This window comes from Chiloscyllium plagiosum, unplaced genomic scaffold, assembly GCF_037043375.1.
Source record: "Chiloscyllium plagiosum isolate Xiang-an unplaced genomic scaffold, Cpla_swu_hap1 HiC_scaffold_9, whole genome shotgun sequence".
In the NCBI taxonomy this organism is placed as follows: Eukaryota; Metazoa; Chordata; class Chondrichthyes; order Orectolobiformes; family Hemiscylliidae; genus Chiloscyllium; species Chiloscyllium plagiosum.
This window is the reverse complement of record NW_028270147.1, coordinates 13,621,534-13,644,012: the sequence shown is the minus strand read 5'-3', so window position 1 is coordinate 13,644,012 and position 22,479 is coordinate 13,621,534. Positions and strand designations below refer to the sequence as shown.

The window sequence follows — 22,479 nt, the reverse complement described above, 5'->3', positions numbered from 1 at the left end:
ATCTGTTCTTGTGGGTTTTTACAATGTAAAATATTCCTTCACGATAAAAAAACACAATTTCAAAGATAGGCACCACATTCTAAATGAATTCTTGAGCTTCCAGCAGAGGGGATAACTTTTTTTCCTCTGGATCTGCAAGTAGTATTGTCAAAACAACCCGGCCTTTTACTGATGGCGAGCTCCGTATGAGCAACACTCAGAATGTCTGTAGGATATGTTACTGCATGAACACACAGCTAATTCCAGGAAAACTGCTCCATTCCAGGTTCACTAAATGTTATGTTCGTTTATAATGTTTCTTCTGTCAGCTGGGGCTCAGCAGGTAACACTCGTACCTCAGAATCAAAAAGGTTGCGGAATCAAATCCCACTCTCACAACTTAAGTATATAATGCTGGCTGTCACTTCATGGGAGCATACGTATTATTTGAGAGCCTCAAGGGGAAGGCCAGAGGCCTGGTGCAGACTGAAGGATGGGTGCTGGCATGGACTGTGTTTTGAACTGTTCATTTTTATTTTCTAACTTATTCCTATGATTTGTATTGCTGGACTTTTAACTTGTTTATTTTCCCAATTTTTCTTCCCGAGAACATCTACTGAAGAATCCATACCTGAGTACACTGTACCTTAGGCGGTGCCGTAAGTGGCGACTTGTAAACTTTTCACTGTATTCATTTGCGTACGTGACAATAAAGCTAATTCAATTCAATATTAGGAACAGGAGTAGGTCATTTGAGGCCTCCAAGCCTGGTATGCCATTTACTGTAAAAAGGCATTGGTTGGTCAGATTGTGACATCAACTCCACTTTTTTTTTAGATTAGATTACTTACAGTGTGGAAACAGGCCCTACGGCCCAACAAGTCCACACCGACCCGCCAAAGCACAACCCACCCAGACCCATTCCTCTACATTTACCCCTTCACCTAACACTATGGGCAATTTAGCATGGCCAATTCACCTAACCTGCACATTTTTGGATTGTGGGAGGAAACCGGAGCACCCGGACGAAACCCACGCAGACACGGGAGAATGTGCAAACTCCACACAGAGAGTCGCCTGAGATGGGAATTGAACCCGAGACTCTGCCGCTGAGAGGCAGCAGTGCTAACCACTGTGCCGCCCACTTCTTGCCTATTCTCCCAATGCCCTTTAATTCCATTACTAGTCATATCACAGCAGAGCTGAGGGAGCAGAGAAATGATGTTAAACCAAGACCTCATTGGCCTACTTAGTCAGTTATTAAAGATCTCGTGGCTTTATTCTAAGGCAGTTGTCCCCAGTGTCATGGCCAAATACTTATCCCTCTATAAACAAGGTTAAAACAACAAGTTATGAGAACATTGCTCCATTGCAACTTCAGAGACCTTGCTCTTTGCAAATTGGCTGCATGTTTCTCAAGAAAGCTTCACAAAAACTTATTCACTAGCCTTGCACCACTTTGGGGCATCCCAAGGTCACGAAAGGCACTACGTAAATGCACATTCTCTCATTTAATTTCCCACTGCTACTTCTGCACAATGCAGACAACAAAAACAAATGCATTTTCCATCCTACATTTACTGGGTTATGAACGCCCCATACAAAATTGTTGCAGCTTGACAGAAAACAAGAATAAGGAAAAACAGAAAGGACTGGAGAAACCTCAGCAGGTTTGATACCATTTCTGGAGACAGAAATAGAGTTATCACTGCTGCAGATATGAAGGGAGTCTCAACATGATGGCTATTGGCACCCTCACCTAGAGAAGCCATGATGGCTATTGGTACCCTTGCCTGGAGAAGCCATGATGGCTATTGGTACCCTCACCTGGAGAAGTTATGATGGTTATTGGCACCCTCACCTGGAGAAGCCATGATGGTTATTGGTACCCTCACCTGGAGTAGTTATGATGGCTATTGGCACCTTCACCTGGAGACGCCATGATGGTTATTGGCACCCTCACCTGAAGAAGCCATGATGGTTATTGGCACCCTCACCTGAAGAAGCCATGATGGTTATTGGCACCCTCACCTGAAGAAGCCATGATGGTTATTGGCATCCTCACCTGAAGAAGCCATGATGGTTATTGGCACCTTCACCTGGAGAAGCCATGATGGTTATTGGCACCCTCACCTGGAGAAGTTATGATGGTTATTGGCACCCTCACCTGGAGAAGCCATGATGGTTATTGGTACCCTCACCTGGAGAAGCCATGATGGCTATAGGTACCATCACCTGGAGAAGCCATGTTGGTTATTGGTACCCTCACCTGCAGAAGCCATGATGGCTATTGGTACTCTCACCTGGAGAAGCTATGATGGCTATTGGTACTCCCACCTGGAGAAGCCATGATGGTTATTGGCACACTCACCTGGAGAAGCCATGATGGTTTTTGGCACCCTCACCTGGAGAAGCCATGATGGTTTTTGGCACCCTCACCTGGAGAAGCCATGATGGTTATTGGTACCCTCACCTGGAGAAGCCATGATGGCTATTGGCACCTTCACCTGGAGAAGCCATGATGGTTATTGGCACCCTCACCTGAAGAAGCCATGATGGCTATAGGTACCATCACCTGGAGAAGCCATGTTGGTTATTGGTACCTTCACCTGGAGAAGCTATGATGGCTATTGGTACTCCCACCTGGAGAAGCCAGGATGGTTATTGGCACCCTCACCTGGAGAAGCCATGATGGCTATTGGCACCTTCACCTGGAGAAGCCATGATGGTTATTGGCACCCTCACCTGAAGAAGCCATGATGGCTATAGGTACCATCACCTGCAGAAGCCATGATGGCTATTGGTACTCTCACCTGGAGAAGCTATGATGGCTATTGGTACTCCCACCTGGAGAAGCCAGGATGGTTATTGGCACCCTCACCTGGAGAGGCCATGACGGTTTTTGGCACCCTCACCTGGAGAAGCCATGATGGTTATTGGCAGCCTCATCTGGAGAAGCCATGGTGGTTTTTGGCACCCTCACCTGGAGAAACCAGGAGGCAGCTGATGCAAAAATGGGATTGAGAAAATATCACACACTTGTTGGAGGGGTTATTTTAGAACTCGGGGCCAAGCAGCCTCAGAGGAGCAGAGTAAAGCAATCGTTAATTTGCATCTAACTGCATCACGGTTGCATCTGACCTGGAGTATTCAGTGCCAAAACCAGGCTTCCAAAATGGAAAGAGTGAAAGTCCCCAGCAGGAACATCTCTCACCTTCAGTACAAGATGATTAAAATCCAGCACTGTGTCTGCAGCCTTATTAACACAAGGACTGAAGCCAACTAATTAAACCAAAGTTCAGCTATTGACTTTAATCCAAAGTCAATGTTGTCACTTCATCAAATTTTTCGGCCGCCTTTTATTTGTGAACACTGATGGAAAATTTTATAGTCACAAACTTTGCCAGTAAAATTCCATTGAAAGTTATTCATCACTCAGGCTTCATATTTATTCGCTTTCAAAAACCTGTTTTAATATATGGGCTAACCGAATTTCACAAGGATGACCTGGTTAAGATGGAGAAATTGCTTTTAAAAAATGAGCATTTTTATGACTTCACCCATGATTCATATCAAATTGATAATCCAAAAATCAGTATGGGATCAGCAGAGATTTCATTTGATCGAATATCTGAAAGATCGAAGTTATGGATTTTTGGTTCTTAACCACTGACTCCATTCATATCTAAGATTACAAAGAGATCTTGATCAATTGGGTCAATGGACTGAGGAGAGGCAGACGGAGTTTAATTTGGATAAATGTGAGGCATTGCATTTGGTAAAACAAACAAGGGCTAGACTTATACAATTAAAAGTAGGGCCCTGAATAGTGTTGTAAAACAGAGAGACCTAAAGGTTCAGATGCATAATTCTTTGAAAATTACATTGAAGGTAGACAGGATGATTTAAAAGGCATTTAGCAGCACACTTGCATTCATTGCTCAGACCTTTGAGTAAAGGAGTTGAGACGTTATGTTGAGGTTATACAGCAAACTGCTGAAATTTCGTCTGGGGTACTGTGTGCTGTTCTGCTTGCCCTGCTATAGGAAAGCTATTATTAAACTGAAAAGATTTATCAGATTGCTGCCAGGAACAGAGGGTGAGTTGTAAGGAGAGGCTGGATAGGCTGGGATGGTTTTCACTGGAGCGTAGGAGGCTGAGGGGTGACCTTCTAGAGGTTTATAAAATCATCAGGCGCACAGATAAGGTGAGAGCACCTTTTCCCTAAGGTGGGCAAGTTCAAAATCAGGGGACATATTTTTAAGGTGAGAGGAGAAAGATTTAAAAAGGACATGAGGGACAACAGAGAGTGGTTAGTGTAGTGGAATAAACTCCCAGAAAAAGTGGTGGATACAGGTACAGTCACAACAATTAAAAGTCATTGGATAAGTACATGAATAAGAAAGGTTTGGAGGGATATGGGCCAACGCAGGCAGGTGGGATTAGTTTAGTTTGGGAACATGGTCAGCATGGACTGGTTGGACCGAAGGGTCTGATTCCGTGTTGTATGACTCTACCTCCTTGGTAAGAGAGTAAGCCAGTCTATTCACAATCCTGGTATCAACTTTGACCCAAAGACAAGATTTCAATCTCATTTCTGTCCTCTAAGACACCCATTTCCACCTTAGTGACATAGTTTGATTTCTCCCCTGACTCAGCATATCTACTGCTGGAACTGCTCATTCATGTCTTTGTTACCTCAAGACTTAACAGGTCCAATGCAATGGCACATTCTACCCTTGGTTAAGGGATGAAATTGACAACATCCAAAGATCTGCTGCCTGTATCTTAATTTGCACAAAGTCCTGTTTCCCATTCACTGCTGTGTTCACTGAGCTACACTGACTCTCACTCAAGCAACATCTTGATTTTAAAATTCTCATCCTTGCTTTCAAATGCCTTAGTGGTACGGCTCCTCCCGATCTCTGCAATCTCCTCCACCCCTACATGCTGACATGTCTGCATGCCTCTATTTCCAGCTTCTTCGATTTTGTTCTGGATTAATTTGGCTCCACACTCTGAAATACATTCCACACACTTTCCACTTTTCCTACTCCATGACACCTATTAAACCCCATCATTTTAATTATGGCTTTTGTCACATGACCTAATGTGGCTATATTTCGTAATCACACTTCACTGCTTAATGCCCAGTAATGCTTTGGAGCATTTCATCACATTACAGGTGTAGTAGAAACACAGCTTCTTATGATGGCTGCTCATCTCACTGAATGGCAGAATGAACCAAAATGGTACAGTCATATTATTAGGTTAGTCAAAGCATAGTGCTCTTTATGTGTTGCAAAAAGTGTCTAGTTTGAGCTAACATGCAGTGAGTGTCATAGGCTTGCAGTACTCTCTACCAGAGGTGGTTTCCTAACCTTAATCTGTGCTCTGTGGTAGATATCTTCTAATCAGTCTGTTCAGAGACATTACTACTTACCTCTGGAGCAGATGGGACCTGAACTCGTTGTAGACTAACTGATCAAGGTCAATTGCAAAGACTGACCACAGTTTCATTATTGTTGCATCAGGATTTTTGACGGTGAATTGTCTTGATCTTCCGATGATGGCACAGGATCAGACAGAGGTGTTGGGTCTTTCCCCATCCATAATCCCTTTGAATGTATATTCCGGTTCTAAACCCCTCAACCTTTACCTCATTCAGAACTGAGTGAGTTATCAACTAAACCACGTTAGAGGAACAACAATTGGAGAGGTACTATAAAGTGACCAGGAGTCTGTCAGGGCTTTGGCTGTGCACGAAAGAACAGTGCTGACAAGGTCACAAGAAACAGGAACAGAGCAGATAATTTGGTCCCTTATCAATCACCATTAAAATTAATTATGGCATAATGCAATCCTATGGCATTACTTGGAATGGAAGAGTTCTCCTTGTAGTCCTGAAACTCCTATCATATAAGCAAATAATCCGGTTATTTATAAGGGGCGGCACGGTGCCTCAGTGGTTAGCACTGCTGCCTCACAGTGTCAGGGACCGGGTTCGATTCCAGCCTCAGGCGACTGTCTGTGTGGAATTTGCACATTCTTCCCGTGTCTATGTGGCAGTTTCCTCCTACAGTCCAAAGATGTGCAAGTTAGGTGGATTAGCCATTCTAAATTGCTCAGTGTCCAGGGATGTGCAGGCCAGTTGGATTAGCCATGGGTAAATGGGAGGTGGGTCTTTGGAGGGTTGACGTAGACTTGATGGGTCAAATGGCCTGCTTCCACACTTTAGAGATTCTATAATTTTGCTACTACTCGTAGATTCTTGCTATGCTTACTCGGACTGTCACGTTTCCTCCACTGCAGGATCACATTTCAAAAGTAGTTCATTGGCTGTGAAATGAATTGGGATTTCATCTCCAAAAGGCAGTGACGATAGAGGTTTAACATTCTTCCCATCACGTGGCCGGTCAGCAATCTCTCCTGCTCTCACCACCTGCCACTGGTGCTCATGGGAAGGATTTGCAGGCTGACAGTCAGGCTGTTTGACTGTGTTATCAATTCACCTTCCTGAGCCATCAGGTCTCGGGTTGGGGCCAGAGCCTGAAGAAGCTTTTGATCAGAGGCAGGGGTCACTGCGGTCCTCAACAGAACTGACTGCCAACCCAACCCTTACTGCCCTTCTGAGATGCAACTCAGGGTGGCACGGTGGCTCACTGGTTATCACTGCTGCCTCACAGCGTCAGGAACCCGGGTTCGATTCCAGCCTCAGGTGACTGTCTGTATGGAGTTTGCACATTCTCCCCGTGTCTGCGTGGGTTTCCTCCTGGTGCTCCGGTTTCCTCCCACAGACCAAAGATGTGCAGGTTAGACGAATTGTCCATGTTAAATTGCCCGTAGTGTTTGGGGATGTGTAGGTTAGGTGCATTAGTCAGGGGTAAATATAGGATAATAGGATAGGGGAATGGGTCTGGGTGGGTTACTCTTTGGAGGGTCAGTGTGGACTTATCAGGCCAAAGGGCCTGTATCCAGACTGTAGGGATTCTGCGACCATAACTAACAGCACCAACTTGCAGGTAAGACCATAAGGCCATAAGACATAGGAGCGGAAGTAAGCCATTCAGCCCATCGAGTCCACTCAGTCATTCAATCATGGCTGATGGGCATTTCAACTCCACTTACGCGCATTCTCCCCCTAGCCCTTAATTCCTTGTGACATCAAGAATTTATCAATCTCTGCCTTGAAGACATTTAGCGTCCCAGCCTCCACTGCACTCTGCGGCAATGAATTCCACAGGCCCACCACTCTCTGGCTGAAGAAATGTCTCCGCATTTCTGTTCTGAATTTACCCCCTCTAATTCTAAGGCTGTATCCACGGGTCCTAGTCTCCTCGTCTAACGGAAACAATTTCCTAGCGTCCACCCTCTCCAAGCCATGTATTATCTTGTAAGTTTCTATTAGATCTCCCCTTAGTCTTCTAAATTCCAATGAATACAATCCCAGGATCGTCAGCCGTTCCTTGTATGTTAAGCCACGGATCTTTGGGTTCTTCAGTCTGACTCTGGATCAGAGGGTGGAATCCTCAATATTCTGTGACAGTTCATGATTCCATCCTCACTCCAGCAGTGGAGTCAGCAATTGGAAAATCCAACTCCTAGCTTTCCTGTCTAACCCTTAACACAACTGAGCCTGACGATATGGTTATAGAAAGGTTTGTGCTAATATAGGAAAGCCCATTCCATTTTACTGCCAATGGAGTAATTTCAAAATGTTATCACTGTTGCAATGGAGGAAACAAGACAGTTAGATCATAGAAGCAGCAAGATGAACGATCAGATTACTTGCTAATGTCATGGAATCAGAGATCATATAGCACAGATGACTGGAGGATAGCAAATGTGGTTCCCCTGTTCAAGAAGGGGAGTAGAGACAATCCTGGTATTATAGACCAGTGAGCCTTACTTCAGTTGTTGGTAAAGTATTGGAAAAGGTTATAAGAGATAGGATTTATAATCATCGAGAAAAGAATAATTTGATTAGGGATAGTCAGCACAGTTTTGTGAAGGTTAAATCGTGCCTCACAAACTTACTGAGTTCTTTGAGAAGGTGACCAAACAGGTAAATGAGAGTAAACCGGTTGATGTGGTGTATATGGATTTCTGCAAGGCGTTCGATAAGGTTCCCCACAGTAGGCTATTGTACAAAATACGGAGGAATGGGATTGTGGGAGATGTAGCAGTTTGGATCAGTAATTGGCTTGTTGAAAGAAGACAGAGGGTGATGGTTGATGGAAAATGTTCATCCTGGAGTCCAGTAACTAATGGTGCACCGCAAGGGTCGGCAGTGGGTCCACTGCTGTTCGTCATTTTTATAAACGACCTGGATGAGGGCGTAGAAGGGTGGGTTAGTAAATGTGCAGACGACACTAAGGTCGGTGGAGTTGTGGATAGTGATGAAGGATGTTGTAGGTTACAGAGAGACATAGATAAGCTGTAGAGCTGGGCTGAGAGGTGGCAAATAGAGTTTAATGCAGATAAGAGTAAGGTGATTCACTTTGGTCGGAGTAACCGGAATGCAAAGTACTGAGCTAATGGTAAGATTCTTGGTAGTGTAGATGAGCAGAGAGATATCGGTGTCCAGGTACACAGATCCTTGAAAGTTGCCACCCAGGTTGACAGGGTTATTAAGAAGGCATACAGTTTTTTAAGCTTTTATTAATAGAGGGATCGAGTTCCGGAACCATGAGGTTATGCTACAACTGTACAAAACTCTGGTGCGGCCGCACTTGGAGTATTGTGTACAGTTCTGGTCACCGCATTATAAGAAGGATGTGGAAGCTTTGGAAAGGGTGCAGAGGAGATTTACTAGGACGTTGCCTGGTATGGAGGGGAGGTCTTACGAGGAAAGGCTGAGGGACTTGAGGCTGTATTCGTTGGAGAGAAGGAGGTTGAGAGGTGACTTAATAGAGACATATAAGATAATCAGAGGGTTAGATAGGGTGGACAGGGAGAGCCTTTTTCCAAGTATGGTGACTGCAAGCACGAGAGGGCATAGCTTTAAATTGAGGGGTGATAGATATAGGACAGATGTCAGAGGTAGTTTCTTTTCTCAGAGAGGAGTAAGGGTATGGAATGCTTTGCCTGCAACGGTAGTAGATTCGCCGACTTTAAGTGCACTTAAGTCGTCATTGGACAAGCATATGGACGTACATGGAATAGTGTAGGTAAGATGGGCTTCAGATTGGTATGACAGGTCAGCGCAACATCGAGGGCCGAAGGGCCTGTACTGCGCTGTAATGTTCTATGTTCTATAGATACAGACCTTTCGGTCCAACACAAAACAGAAACTGCTGGAAAAGCTCAGCAGTCTGGAAGCATCTGTGGAAAGAAATCAGAGTTAATGTTTCTGGTCCGATGACACTTCCTCAGAACCCTTCAGTCCAACTCAACCGTGTCGACCAAATTTCCTAAACTAACCTAACCCCAGGACACAAGGAGAACTCCTCCATTTTATTCCAAATAATGCCCTGGGATTTCATAGGTCCATCCAAGAGGTCAAGTAGGTCCTTAACTTGACATCTCAACCCAAAGGTGGGGCCTCCAGCCCTCTCAGCACTGTATCCAAGTGTCGGCTGGATTACAGAGACAAGCTTCTGCAGCGGACCTTGGTCCCTGCAACATTCTGACTCAGAGACAACAGTGCAACTGACTCAGCCACAGCTAACTCCTTTAAAGGAATAATCCATGAGAATACCCCTGCATCAAGGCTACTCACCAGGTCGTTCATGTTATTCTGACTCGCTGGGTGAATATCTTCTAAAAACTCCAGGAGATAATAAGTGTATCTGTCCATCAGGTGGACCCCAATAGCGAGATCTGGCTGATGCTAACACAAAGGTGATAAAGTGTTAATAGATCATTGAGAAAACTGAGATTTGTATCAAGATGAAAGCCCTGTGACATACCTAGAAGGTCAAACTTCACCAAAGAAAAATTAGTCTCACCTCAGGCTACAGCCCTCATGAACTAACCAGTCTCTGCTAACTATAACATCTTCCTTTAACAAACAGAGTGATGCTGAAGAATCTCAAAAGGTGTGGCAGCATTCATGGAGAGAGAGAAACTAAATTAACATTTCACATTCAGTACCACTCTCTTTCAGAACTCAAGAACATATTGGACTCAAAACACTCTTCACGGATGCTATCAGTCCTGCTGAGATTCTCTGTTTCAGACTTCCGACATCCGCGGTATTTTGGTTTATTCAAACATTTTCCTTTAATTAGCCAGCATTTATTGCCCATCCCCAACTTCCCCGGAGAAACTGTCTTCTTGGACCACTGTAGTCCTTGCCCTGAGACACCCTCAATGCTGTTTGGAAGGAAGAGAATTCCAGGATTTTGACCTAGCAACAGCGAAGGAACTGCAATAAAGTTCCAAGCCAGGACGGGGTGAGGGGCTTAGAGGAGATCTTGTTAAGTTGTAAAGGCCTTAGAAAGAGTAATGGATGTGGGCACAGTTATAACACTTACAAGTACATGAATAGGAAAGATTTGGAGGGATATGGCCAGGAGCAAGCAGGTGGGACTAGTTTAGTTTGGGATTATGTTCGGCATGGACTGGTTGGAACGAAGGGTCTGTATCCTGCTTTATGACACTATGACTTTATGACAAAGGGCTTCAGGTTATGAGGGGAGGTCTGAATAGTTAAGGCTGCTCTGCTTGTAACAGAGAAAGATAAGAAGCGATTGAACAGACGCTGCTGAGATGAGAGGTTTTGAGAGAGCAAATCCTGGAAGACATTCTCTTGCGCTGAGTGGGTGAACAACCAGAATGCAGAGATTTATAATCACTGATGAGAAATCTAGAGGGAAGATAAAGAGAAATGTTTTCACTCAGGGTTACTTGAGGTGTTGCAAGCTGCTTCTATTAATAGGAGTTGGACAGGCAGCTGAAGGTGACAAATTCACAAAGTTATGGACAAAATGAGGAGGCGTGGGATGAAGCAGGACCGCTCTTTCGAGAGCCACCGCAAAGGTAAGGGGCTGAACAGCCTCTTTTCCTGTGCTGTCAGATTCTACGATGTCAGGAAGCAGGAGTCTCTGCCTTATCTCTGGTCAGGTCCACATTTTTCCAACGGCCCTGTTTCTACACAGTTATCATTAAGCATATACTGAACAGAGCTGGAAACTTACTGAGAGTGAGTCTTCCCCGATCTGACTGCTGGCCAGAGCCAGAATGTTTGGAGAGTAAAATTTCTCATACATGGAGGCCCCCTGGCAAGTGTCGATGATGAAAAGCAATTCATGGTACCTGGAGAAAGCAAACACTCATCAGTTTCCTTTCATTCGGAGCATCAAACAGGTCCCCGCAGTCTCCCCTTCCTCAGAGACCATCAAAGCAGGAAAGCAAATTGCCAGCAGTAATGAAAGAAGCTGCATTTATATAGCCAAAACCTCAAGACATCCAAAGAGCTTAACACCAGAGGTACTCTGGGAGAGAAATCGTTGGAAATATGACGACCAAACTGTCACACAGTAAGCTCCCACAAACAGCTGCAGTCCCATAAGATTTTTCACACCAACTTTAGGGAGTATCAATTTAACACTTTGTTCAAAAGACAGTGCCTTTGACATGGTAGCATTCCCTCAGTTTGAGTTTAAAACTGGACGTTTCATTGATGTTAGGAGACATGAAAATAATATACAAAAATAAAAATTGCCCAGAGGGCTAACAGAATGGGATGCTAACCTCAGACGGAGATCAAACCGTCAGTTACTCAGCAGCCTCAGGAATGCTGGTTATTCTGCCTTGTCCATTTCCTGCTTCCTAGTCAGCTGGTGCCTCCACCTCTCACACTCCTTCATGCACATTGCACAAACAGCACAGGCGGCACGGTGGCTCAGTGGTTAGCACTGCTGCCTCACAGTACCAGAGACCCGGGTTCGATTCCAGCCTCAGGCAACTGACTGTGTGGAGTTTGCACATTCTCCCCGTGTCTGTGTGGGTTTCCTCCGGGTGCTCCGGTTTCCTCCCACAGTCCAAAGATGTGCAGTTCAGGTGAATTGGACATGCTAAATTGCCCGTAGTGTTAGATGCGTTAGTCAGAGGGAAATGGGTCTGGGTAGGTTACTCTTCGGAGGGTCAGTGTGGACTTGTTGGGCCAAAAGGCCTGTTTCCACTCTGTGGGGAATCTAATCTTAAACCTTGGGTTCATGATAATCTCCGTTGCCACGCTCCTGTTTATACACCAAGATGTTCAGCCACTTACATTTCAGGTGCTTAGGGAGGCAACAGCCTAATGGTGTTATCGCTGGACTGTTAACCTGTGAATCCTGCCATGACAGATGGTGGAATGTGAATTCAATAAAAATCTGGAATTCAGAGTCTATTGTCAATTGTCAGGAAAGCCCCAGCTCGTTATTAATGACCAGACCTGAAACTGTCATCCTGACCTGGTCTGGTCTACATGTGACTCCAGACCCACGGCAACATGTTAGACTCTCAACTGCCCTCTGGGCAATTAGGGACAGGCAATAAATGCTGCCTGGCCAGCAGCGCCCACACGCTGTGAATTAAGTTCTCTTAAAAATTCTCTTAAAAATGAGTGCAGTAATCTTGCTGACTGAGGGGGTGTCATTCATCTCCTGCAGTGATGCTCCTTCTGCTCCAGGTTGGGCGGGACATTCGGGAACTTCGATGCTAGCTCTTTAGTTTGAGTCACAAGGGCAGAGATTCAAGTCACACTCCAGAGGCCTGAGCAGAAAAGTCCAGACTGGCAGCCCACAGCAATACTGAGGGAGGGGTGCCCTGCTGGAGGCGGCAACCTTTGGATGACACATCAAAACTATGCCCCACCTGCTCTTCTCAGATGGAACATACAATCCCTTGACAAACTACAATGAAATAGATATGGGGTCACTGTCAAACTGCAATCTGTGGGAAATTGCTGTGACTGTTTTCCTACATTACAAATGGCTATTTTGCAAAAGTAACATGCTTTGGGAAGTTCGGAGGTCACGAAAGGCACTACATAAATGCAGGCTTTAATTTCATGCTGCATTGAAGTGTCAGTCTGCATTAGGCACTCAGGTTTCTGCATAAGATGAACACGCAAATTTCTGACTCAGTGGTAATAATGCCATCACAGAGCCAAGCTGATCTACTGTACACACATTCAGGCTGAATTTAGCCAGAGTAATTTCGGTTTTCTTTGATGTCTGAACTACAAGTATTTTCTAAGAAGCTAATGCCCCAGATCAGACACTTGCAGCAGAAAGTCACGTTTGCAGGTTGTAGAGGTTGAGAAATCACAGCCTGAAGCCCACCTTTGTCTTTAACCTAAATGGATGGGAAGCAGACACTTGAAGCTATGAGCTCTCCCAAAGCACTTGCCCGATCAGGAACTAGCTCTGTATCTAAGTGCCACTGTCAATTTTCACCGGTTTTTTCTTTAAGTTCAAAATTCCAATTCATTAATTGATCACAGATTGGAGGGAAACAAAAAATCATGCAGCAAGTTATTTGATTTAGTGGAGAAATGTCACAATTTTAAAATGGTCAGTCACCACCATGGTTTCACTCTGCGCACAGCTAATCAGCGCAGAAACAAGGACAGGAACATAAATCTGGATTTTATTGAACATTTTTAATCATCCATTTCAACTCCAACATCTGGCCCAGAAGTTGTGGATTTGAGCGTAAATTCGAAGCTGACATTTTGTACAGCAATTAGAGCTACCAGATTGAATGTTAAAATAACGTTCAGGTTTTCCTGCACAAGTTTTGGCTCCTTTTGATTGCGATATTAAGAAAAGTTAAAAATTTGATCTTTTGTTAAGACTTAGCAATCGGTGCCACCATGCTCTATTGTCATACAAAAATGTAGATATTTAATTTAGTAATAAAATAACAATAACAGTGCTGAACAATTATTATCCTTCACAAATTTACTAACAGTACACATACAAACAAGGTGATCTCATTTGAAAGAAACAGGATTCTTAAGGGGCTTGGCAGGATAAATTCTGGGAGGATGTTTCCCCTCATGGGAGAGTCTAGGACCAGAGAGAACAGTCTCAGAATAAAGGGGTCAGTTTAAGACTGAAATGAGGAGGAATTTCTTCTTTCAGACGGTTGAGTGTCTTTGGAACTCCTTGCCACAGAGAGCTGTGGGAGCAGAGTTCCTGTGTATTTTTAAGGCTAAGTCAGAAGTCACAACATCAGGTTATAGTCCAACAGGTGTATTTGAAATCACAAGCTTTCGGAGCGCTGACCCAAGGTAATCTGATGAAGGAGTAGTGCTCCGAAAGCTTGTGATTTCAAATAAACCTGTTGGACTATGTGACATGTGACTTCTGACCTTGTCTACCCCAGTCCAACACCAGCACCCCCATCATACTTAAGGCTGAGATAGACAGATTCTTGATTAGTTGAAGAATCAACGGTTACAGGGAAAAGGCAGGAAAGTGAATATGATGAATGTCAATCACCCTGAATGATTGAACTGAATAGCGGAGCAGGCTCAAGGAGCCAAATGGCCTACTCCTGCTCCTATTCCTTGGGGTCTTATGGATGAAACGATGTTCTTTTTAAACCGTAGGTTCTAACTGCTTTTTGCCAGAAGAAAGAGTGCACAGTATGCAGAAGATCTCACAGCAGACAGCAGCAGCTACATGAACAGATGTGAGAGACAATTAATAGCTTTCTGCTAAATCAACTGACGAAGGCACAGAATAATGGGCTATGTGCCTGCACTCGCTCCAGGAGCTCTACCTGCAAGCACCATTGCCTCTAGGGCTGTCCGAATGTGAATCATTCCAGCCTGAAACAGTGAACTAAGACAGCAGTGTGCTCAATCCTTTACCTTCGCTTTTGCCACATCTGCTCGAAGGCATCGCCAAGTTCAATATTTGTAATTTCCTCAGAATCCTGGAATTTCAGGAAACCATTGCCTCCGTGTCCTTTAATTTAATGAAAAAAAAATCATAGGCAAACAAATGATATGATGCACCTGCAAACAGGCCCTTGTGTTTAAGTCAGAAAACTGAGAACAAATCTAACGTTAGGAAAATCAAATTGCAGCACCCATCATGGTGTGTCCAGATGAGACATTACACTACAATTGGTCTACTTGTTCATGTTTATTCTGATTATAAGAAGATGGTGGCATAGTGGCAATGTCACTGGATTGATAATCCAGATGTTAACACCCTAAAGACACAAGGGGAGGCAATGGCCTAGTGACACTGTCGCTGGTCTGTTAATCCTGAGACTCAGAAAATGCTTTTGGGAACCTGGGTTCAAATCCTGCTAAGGCACATAGAGTCATAGAAATGTACAGCATGGAAACAGACCCTTCAGTCCAACCTGTCCATGCCGACCAGATATCCCAATCCAATCTAGTCCCACCTGCCAGCACCCGGCCCATATCCCTCCAAACCCTTCCTTTTAATATACCCATCCAGATGCCTTTTAAATGTTGTAATTGAACCAGTCTCCACCACATCCTCTGGCAGATAATTCTATACACGGTGGATGATATTCAGTAAAAAAAATCTGGAATTAAGTCTAATGATAATTAACAAACCATTGCCGATTGTCAGAAAAACCCATCTGGTTCACTAATGTCCTTGCAGGAAGGAAACTGTCATCGTTAACTAGTATGGCCTACATGTGAGTCCAGACCCACAGCAATGTTATAACTGGTCTTTAAAAGTTAGCCACGAAAGACCTAAAGAGAGAGCTAAGAACAGCCAGAATGGGACATGAGAAGTCATTGGCGAATAGGATCAAGGAATCCCCTAATGCATTCTAAAGGTTTTTCAGGAATAAAAGAACGACTAGACTAAGATTAGGGCCAATGAAGGATAGTACTGGGAAGTTGTGCATGGGTCTGAAGAGACAGGGGAAGCACTAAATGAACATTTTTTGTCTGTATTCACAATAGAAAAAGATAATGTGGTCAGGGAGAATACGGAGATACAGGCAACGAGACTAGATGGGATTGAAGTTCACAAGGAGCAGGTGTTAATAATTCTTGAAAGTGTAAAAATAGGTTAGTCCCCTGGGCCAGATGGGATTTATCCTAGGATTCTCTTGAAAGCAGGGAGGAGATTGCAGAGCCTTTGGCTTTGATCTTAATGCCGTCATTATCTACAGGAACAGTGCCAGAAGACTGAAGGATAGCAAATGTTGTTCCCTTGTTCAAGAAGGGGAGTAGAGCTAACCCTGGTAATTATAGACCTGTGAGCCTTACTTTGGTTCTGGGTAAAGTGTTAGAAAGAATTATAACAGATAGGATTTATAACCATTTAGAGAGGAATAAGTTGATTTGGGATAGTCAACACGGTTTTGTGAAGGGTAGGTCATGCCTCACAAACTTTATTGAGCTCTTTGAGATGGTGACAAAACAGATGGATGAGGGTAAAGCAGTTGATATGCTGTACATTGATTTCAATAACGCATTTGATAGGCTATTGCACAAAATACAGAGGCATGGGCTTGAGGGTGATTTAGCAGTTTGGATCAGAAATTGGCTTGCTGAAAGAAGACAGAGAGCGGTGGTTGATGGGAAATATTCATCCTGGAGTTCAGTTAGTAGTGGTGTACCGCAAGGATCCATTTTAGGTCCACTGTTGTTCGTCATTTTTATAAATGACCTGGATGGGTTAGTAAATTTGTGGATGACACTAAGGTCGGGAGAGTTGTGGATAGTGACGAAGAATTTTGTAGGTTACAGAGAGACATAAATAAGTTGCAGAGCTGGGCTGAGAGGTGACAAATGGAGTTTAATGCGGAAAGATGTGAGGTGGTTCACTTTGGAAGGAGTAACAGGAATGCAGAGTACTGCGCTAATGGTAAGACTCTTAGTAGTATAGATGAGCAGAGAGATCTCAGTGCCTCACAGATCCTTGAAAGTTGCCTTGGTTGATAAAGTTGTTAAGAAGGCATACAGTGTGTTAGCTTTTATTGGTAGAGGGATTGAGTTTTGGAACCATGAGGTCATGCTGCAGCTGTACAAAACTCTGGTGCTGCCGCACTCGGAGTATTGTGTACAGTTCTGGTCACCGCATTATAAGAAGGATGTGGAAGCTTTGGAAAGGGTGCAGAGGAGATTTATCAGGATGTTACCTGGTATGGAGGGAAGATCTTACGAGGAAAGGCTGAGGGACTTGAGATTGTTTTCGTTAGAGAGAGGAAGGTTGAGAGGTGACTTAATTGAGACAAATAAGATAATCAGAGGGTTAGAGACAGTGGACAGTGAGAGCCTTTTTTCCTCAGATGGCGATAGCTAGCATAAGGGGACATAGCTTTAAATTGAGGGGTGACAGATATAGGACAAATATCAGAGGTAGTTTCTATACTCAGAGAATAGTAGGGGTGTGGAAGACACTGCCTGCAAAAGTAGTAAACTCACCAACTTTAAGGGCATTTAAATGGTCATTGGATAGGCATATGGACAAGAATGGAATAGTGCAGGTCAGATAGGCTTCAGATTGGTTTCACAGGTCGGTGCAACATCGAGGGCTGAAGGGTCTGTACTATGCTGTAATGTTCTGTGTTCTAATGTTTACCTGATGAAGGAGCAGCACTCCAAAAACCTGTGATTTCAAATAAACCTGTTGGACTATAACCTGGTGTTGTGTGACTTCCGACAGTTAGGGATGGGCAATAAATACTGGCCTAGCCAGTGAAAACCTCATCCTGTGAATGAATTACAAAACAAAAGGCTCAGGTCTTACCATGGCAGCTGGCGAAACTTTGATTCAATTCATAAGTCAGGAATTTAAAACTAGTCTCAATGATGGTGACCGTCATAATCGCAAACCGTCATAAAAAACTCACCTGCTTCACTCCTATCCTTGAGAAAAGGAAATCTACCCAATCCCAACCCAGTCTGGCTGACATGTGACTTCAGACACATAGTAATGCGGTTGACAGCCCTCTGAAATGACCTGTGGTACTCACACTGGGGACCGGCAACAAATACTGGCAGTATCCCCATCCCATGAAAGAATTTTGTTTTTTTAAAATGATGACATTGAAAATTTAATGGGAAGGCATTCCCAAGAATAAACAAACACAGAGATTGCTATGAGCAGCCCAGCAGGTCTGGCAGGATCTCTGCAGAAAAAAACAGAGTTAACATTTTGAGTCCTGGGACCCGTCTTCAGAACTCTGAACAGGACCTGCAACATTAACTCTGCTTTCTCTCTACGAATGCTGTCAGACCTGCTGAGTGGCCCATAGCAATCTTGATTTTTGTTTGTTTCAGATCTCCTGCATCCACAATTCTTGGTTTGATTTTAGGTATATATGGGAAGTGGTCACAGCTGACAAGACCAGCATGTTCTCCATCCATCAAGGGGAGTTAAAAATCAACCAAGTTGCTATGGGCTTGGGGTCACATTTAGGTCAAACCAGGGAGACACAAAGTCATAGAGATATACAGCATGGAAACAGGTCCTTCAGTCTAACTCATCAATGCCGATCAAACATCCTAACCTAATCTAGTCCCACTTACCAGCACTTGGCCCATATTCCTTCAAACCCTTCCTGATATATACCTGCCCAGATGCCTTTTAAATGTCGTAATTGCATCAGTGTCCACAACTTCCTCTGGCAGCTTATTCCACATAGGCACCATCCTCTGCGTGAAAAAGTTGCCCCTTTGGTCCCTTTTATGTCTTTCCCCTCTCACCCTGAACCTATGCCCTCTAATTTGGGACTCTGCCCCCATCCCAGGGAAAAGACTTTGTCTACTTATCTTATCCATGCCCCTCATGATTTTATAAACCTCTATAAGGTCACCCCTCAGCCTCCAACGCTCCAGGGAAAACAGCCCCAGTCTATTCAGCCTCTCCCTACAGCTCAAATCCTGACAACATGACAGATTTCCATTTTTGATGGATGTTGGCTGACCACATGGATTTTTATGATAATCGACGATAATTTCTTGCTTACATGACCAGCTCTAAATTTTAGATTTTTTAAATTAAAAACTAATTTAAATTCCACCAGCTGCAAGGGTGGGATTTGAACCCATGCCCTCAAAACATTAGTCTGGGCCTCTGCATTACTGCTCCAGCCTCTTTACCATTATGGCACCATCTTCACAGTGGTGTTAGCATTCAGAAGGATGATCATGTTTGCTCATTACATGCATCATCTAAGATCTGGCAACAATTATCTTTTATTTCATATTTTCATCAGTTCATAGTAAAACAATTCCTCCAGGTTTCTTAAAAAATCTGCAATCAGAAGTGTTTAACTATCAATCACAGCCCGACGAGACTGTATTAAGTGGGCCAGTGTATGGTCCAGCCATACCATGAAAGACATCAAAACAGAAGATGAATTTATGTAGCCCTGAGGTTTTACAGCCAATAGAGCACTTTTTGGGTGTAGTCACTGTTGGTAACAAAGGAAACTCAACAGTTAATCTACACATAGCAAGCACACACAAATAACAATCAGATAATGACTGGATATTCTGTTTTAGGCTTTAGGGACAAATCTTGGCCAAGAAACAGAGCGGAACCTCCACTCCAAGCAGCACCTTGGGATCTTTAGCTAGGACCTTCAAAGTAAGAGAGGGTTAACATCTTATCCAAAAGGCAGGGTCTTTGACAGTGCGACACTCCCTCACTATTGCAATGAAGTCAGCCTTGAATTTGTATTCAAAAGCCACTGGAGGTAGGCAACTGCAGTCCTCACTTTCTCCATCTTAGATGGAAGCTCCAAAATGTTTGTAACAGTCAGAGTCCAGACACTGGTTCAGCATTCTTACACTGTGGACTATCTTGGTGTCCTCCACACTTAGCACCTATCTCTTCACATGGTGGAAGGTGAGTCTTTAAAGAGGCATGGTTTGGTCTATGCAATACCATACCCCTGTGCAATGACAGAAAATTCCTCGATTATAAATAACCAAGAATGACCCAAAAGGGTGGCATGCTGGCTCAGTGGTTAGCGCTGCTGCCTCACAGCTCCAGGGACCCAAGTTCAATTTTGCACATTCTCCCAGTATCTGCGTGGGTTTCCTCTGGGTGCTCCGGTTTCCTCCCACAGTCACAAAGATATACAGTTTAAGTGGCAATGGGAAATGCAGAATTACAGGGACCAGATATCGACTGAGTCTAGGGGCCTGCTCTTCAGAGAGTTGGTGTGGGCTGAATGACTTGCTTCCATGCTGTAGGTATTCTATGATTCTAAAAATGGTAGGTTATAGAAGGTATCAAGGATCCGAGAAAAACTCATGTCGATGGGTATCAAGGGGAAAACTCTCCAATGACTGGACTCATGCTGAGCAGAAAGGAAGGTGGTCGTGGTTATTGGAGGTCAGTCTTTTCAGCCCCAGGACATCTCTGCAAGAGTTCCTCAGTATAATGGCTAGGCCACCCATTTTCAGCAATTTCATCAATGGGCTTCCCTCTATCATAAGGTCATGGGTAGAGTGTTTGCTCACGATGACACAATATTCAGCACCCTTTGCAACTCCTCAGCTACTGAAGCAGTCAATGTCACAATGCAGCACATCCTGGACAATACTGGGCTGATCAGTGGCACACAGCATTCACATTCACACAATGTCAAGCAATGACCATCTCCAACAAGAGGCAATCTAACTAATGCTCTTGATATTCGATGGCATTAGCACCACTGAATCACCCACCACCGACATCCTAGTCAAGTACTCACTCTCTCCATCACCAACACTCACTGACAGTGGCACGTACCATCTACAAAATGCACTGCAGGAACTCACCAAGGCTTCTTCCAAACCCACGACCACTGCTCCATAGAAGGACAGACAGCAGATATTTGGGAACACCATCAGCTGCAGGTTACCCTCCAGGCCACTCATCATCCGGACTTGGAAAAACACCACTATTACTTCAGTGTCACTGGATCAAAGTCCTGGAACTCAATCTCCAAAAGCACCTATTCCACATGGGCCACAGCAGCTCAAGAAAGCAGCTCACGCCTTCTCAAGAACCAATAGAGATGGGCGCCTTTGATGCTCACATTCCTTGAACGAATAAAAAGCTGAGCATAACTATGGCTTGTTAGTACAGACAGGGGAAAAGCACTGAATGCACTGTGGACTGAACGAATCACTTCTGGACAGTGTCGGCTCAGTTGGTCACATCCGTTAGAATGCTGCAATATCAAGTCCCATTCCAGGGATTTGAATGCAAAACTCGAAGTCAGCAACTCTGGTGCAGAACTATGAAGTGGCCCGTTATCAAAGCTGCTGGCTTTACGTGAAGATGGCTCTTTAAGGTAGCTGTAAAAAAAATCCCATAGCATGGTTTGAAAACAAGAGATACGTCATTCCTGGGATCCTGCCAAAATGCTTTTTCCTAAATCTGAACCACCGAGTGAGACTGTAAGGCCATTATCAGATTGCTGAATGTGGTGCAAATTGGCAACATGTTTCCTACACCATGATCATACTTCAAAAGTACTTCAGCAGTTGTAAATTGGTTTGAGAATTCTGCAGATGTTGAACTCTGCTTTCTTTCTTGCTGGTGCAATGTTTAGAAAGCCCTCCACCCACCCCCTCAACCTTCATTCCTACCCGTCATGTAGATGAGAACGTTACTCCTGTCATCTGAAAGCAGGCGCTTGGATCGGGGAGTGCTGGGTGGGAGCCGGCCTGTCAGCACCCGTAAGAAGTTTTCAACAGTGACCTGAGAAGAAAGCAGAAATAACTGAAACCCAGTTCTCCCCAGAGTCCTGGCCCATATCCCTCCTTCAAACCAACATGGGGTGGCACGGTTGCTCAGTGATTAGCACTTCTGCCTCACGGTGCCCGAGACCCAAATTCAATTCTAGTTTTGGGTGACTATGCAAACTCCACACAGACATTATACCTGTGTTTGTATGGGTTTCCTCTGAGTGCTCAAGTTTCCTCCCACAGTCCAAAGATGTGCAAGTAAGGTGAATTGGTCATGCTAAATTGTCCATGGCATTCATGGATGTGCACGTTAGGCAGATTAACCATGCTAAAATTGTCCATGGTGCTCATGGATGTGCACATTAGGTGGATTGACTATGCTAAATTGCCCATGGCGTTCACGGATGTGCACATTAGGTGAATTGGTCATGCTAAATTGTCCATGGTGCTCATGGATGTGCACATTAGGTAGATTGACCATGCTAAATTGCCCATGGCGTTCATGGATGTGCACATTAGGTGAATTGGTCATGCTAAATTGTCCATGGCGTTCATGGATGTGCACATTAGGTAGATTGACCATGCTAAATTGTCCATGGTGCTCATGGATGTGCACATTAGGTAGAATGACTATGCTAAATTGCCCATGGTTGTGCACGTTAGGGTGGTTTACAGGAATAGGATAGGTACTGGGTCTGGGTGGTATGCCATTCAGAGGGTCAGTGTATACTCGATGGACCGAATGGCCTGTTTCCACACTGTAGGGATCCTATGATATCAGCAGTAAAGTAGACCATGATTTGTCACATTCACAATTTGAGAGACCAGGGTGCTGCTGTGATGGGGGTTATTTACAAAAGATGTTCATC

The 22,479-nt window shown here is 44.2% G+C and overlaps 1 protein-coding gene across 2 annotated transcripts in view; it reads right to left on the bottom strand.

The window, feature by feature from the left end:
• Positions 1-22,479, bottom strand: part of pigk (phosphatidylinositol glycan anchor biosynthesis, class K) — a 120,168-nt gene that overhangs the window by 83,767 nt on the left and 13,922 nt on the right. Inside the window, exons 5-8 of one of the 2 annotated variants that reach the window (XM_043698684.2) lie at positions 21,512-21,623; positions 14,792-14,888; positions 11,121-11,238; positions 9,701-9,811 (exon numbers count right to left, since the gene is read on the bottom strand). In XM_043698684.2, the coding sequence (XP_043554619.1) occupies positions 9,701-9,811; positions 11,121-11,238; positions 14,792-14,888; positions 21,512-21,623 (438 nt within the window). The remainder of the gene's footprint in view (positions 1-9,700; positions 9,812-11,120; positions 11,239-14,791; positions 14,889-21,511; positions 21,624-22,479) is intronic. The other variant, XM_087990415.1, reaches the window with a different exon arrangement.